At 45.0% G+C, this 2,679-nt stretch overlaps 1 protein-coding gene across 1 annotated transcript; it reads right to left on the bottom strand.

The window, feature by feature from the left end:
* Positions 1 to 279: 279 nt before the first annotated feature.
* LOC310959797 (G-protein coupled receptor family C group 5 member C-like) lies at positions 280 to 2,679 on the bottom strand (the record flags this gene model as incomplete). Its single annotated transcript, XM_083931256.1, has 3 exons — positions 280 to 378; positions 462 to 565; positions 1,701 to 2,679. The coding sequence occupies 3 exons, from the start codon at positions 2,677 to 2,679 to the stop codon at positions 280 to 282; spliced, it is 1,182 nt and encodes a 393-aa protein (XP_083787382.1).

Here is a 2,679-nt window from a genome sequence, read left to right as displayed (position 1 = left end):
GTCAGTCATTTAATGTTTTATTTGTGACAGTTCTTGTGATACAGAACAGACCAGCAGTGCACAAACATCAGTGGAAACGAGACGGATTAATAAAGAGTTACTGAACATTGCTGGAGATTACCACAGTGTATTTAAAGCTTCTTGCTAAGGAAGAGAAAGGATACATTACATTTGATACAAGAAACACTGAGGGGAGAACAAACCCCTGGTGGAGATTTCATAGCTGTAACAACGGGAGTACGAAGGTGACCTCGACTCGCACTGCCTGTCTGACAGTCCTTAAGACGGCGGGGACTCAATTGAACGAGGCAGGGAGCTGCTACCTCCTGGATTGAGAGAGGGGGCTCTAGCTCGAGGTATCATCATATCTTTGTCCATCTGTAAAGAACCATGGAGAAGTGATTATTTCAGCAGATGTGAAAGAAGAGGAGGTTCTGTGGTGTAAAATATTGTGTACTCACCTTCGTAAGACCCTTGGCAATCAGAGCTATTTCAGTGGGCTGGTACACACAGCTTCGTAGCTGCCCATTATAAGCACCATATGGAGACACTGGCTTTGTTGGTACTGGTAAAGAAAAATTGTTCATTCCATTACTTTGTATTTTTAGACTTTACACACGTTCCACAGTAAATGAATAGAAACGGCACACATCTGTCATTGTTTAAAGAGGACATGACAGTCTCTGTAGCAACATACATTTACTCAAACCGACCAGTTCAGTGAATCAATATTTACGGCATCTGTCAGGATAAATTAGATGCCTCATACAAGTTGAATACTGTATAGCTTGAAAGCACCCCACAGTACATTATGTTTTAAATTTGATGTGACAGTGTCACACTATGAAAATTTCCTTTTGTTTTCCAACCTGACAAACAAACATTTTGCCGTCACCATTTCCTCTTTCTGTTTATCAACAGGATCAGGTGCTGCAAATATAGTCCTGATAGTGGCCTCTGAATTGTTCACAGGTAACACTAGTTTTTATAGTATGACAGTGTAAGACTTCCCTGCAAATGCTGTGTAGAAGTAAATTAATTTCATTAGTTAAAGATTGTGTAACTGTAATGTGGTGGCTGACTGGGACACGACCTTCAGTAAGTAGATTAGACTTTTGTCCTAAAAAAGGGGCATGGTTCCTGAATGGCACATATTTTCTGTAGTAGATTCCCATGGGCAATGGAAGACACTAATTCAAAATTCTCTAATACAAAAAAATGTCAGTATCTGTGGACTTGACGACTTATGAGAGAGAGCGTGTGTGTTACAATACAGCTATTATGTTGTCACCTTATTTTTTGTAAACAGGAATGGACATCCCACAGAATAACTGTGAAAGGCAGGCACCACTTAATTCAACACGTTCAACAGACAGCGCCACAGTAGTACACAACAAAATTGTCAATGCTCTTTGCTATATTGTCAAAAATAGAAATAATAATAAGCCAATTGTTTCATTCTTTTCCCCTTTGGGGCTAGAGACATCAGCAGATTGATGGTACCTCCCATTAGCTACATTGTTGCACTTCAGCTTACTCGTGCTTAGATGTAAAACTATTGCCAGTTTATATACTAAATGGCGTCTTACCAAATCCTGTATGCATAAATAAATAATTTCATTGGAGTGCTGTGCTGTGCTGATGATTAATTTTGATTCTGAGGATTCATCACTTTCACCACTACCATAATGTTGCCGTACCAGTTGGAGGCTCGTCCATAGTGAAGGCTTTATTCTCCAAGTAAATGTTCTGGTGGGGTGGCTCTGGCTCCTTAAGGATGTTGTCATAAGCCAGGCTCCTGGCAGGATAAACTTCATCTCCATCGAGTGGCTGCTCCTGGTCTGGGTCCTCCCGGGTCAGTAAGCAGATTTCTGGGATGATGTAGAGGAAGAGGAAAACCCAGGCATTTGACACTACAGCTATGGCCAGAGTAGGATCATCCCAGCTGGGGTTCCCGGCCACTCTGTTCCCGTGGATGAACATGACAATCCAAGCTACCCAGATACCCAAAGTGAAGAGCCCTGTGACCAGAATGAAGGCTCCATCACGGCGCCACTGCCCGTGCTTGTGTGTCAGTGAGGGCACAGCCATTAGCACCACAGCTAGCAGCAGAACCATCACATAGATCAGTGCCATCACAAAGTCCTGGTTAGCAATGCTGCAGGACAGGTCAGGGAGGATGACACCTCCGAGTGGGCTCCTGGCCACAGTGATGATAAGCCACTCAGTGTTGATGATCACCTCGACCATCCACAGACCCAAGGCTCCCAGACATAACATCCAGCTCCTTGGCCCCCGGCCTCTCCGCTCCAGCAGGGCGAGCCACAACCCGTGCATCACCAGGCAAGAAAGACAACCTGAGAACAGTACTCCAAAGAGGAACCTCCGTGCCGCACAGCTGGTGGAGTACCGACCTACAATGAAGGCAAAGGTGAGTCCAAAGAGTCCCAGGGTAAAGACCAGAATGCCAGCCTGCAGGGCCACCATGCCCTTTCTCTTCTTGTCTGTCACAAACGGTAGGCTGGCCATGAGGATGACCAACAGAATAAAGGAAGTCACCACACCAGCAGCAGCAACAGCCTCCACCACGACCCCCCACACTGTAGTCAGGTCACACAGATTGTAATATATGGAGCTGATACTGGAACCGCATCCCTTTGGAACACCGGCGTCTCCCAT

Source organism: Echiichthys vipera, assembly GCF_963691815.1.
Source record: "Echiichthys vipera genome assembly, chromosome: 17".
Lineage (NCBI taxonomy): Eukaryota > Metazoa > Chordata > Actinopteri > Perciformes > Trachinidae > Echiichthys > Echiichthys vipera.
Note: the sequence above shows the minus strand (reverse complement) of the source record. Positions and strands in the feature narration are given on the sequence as shown.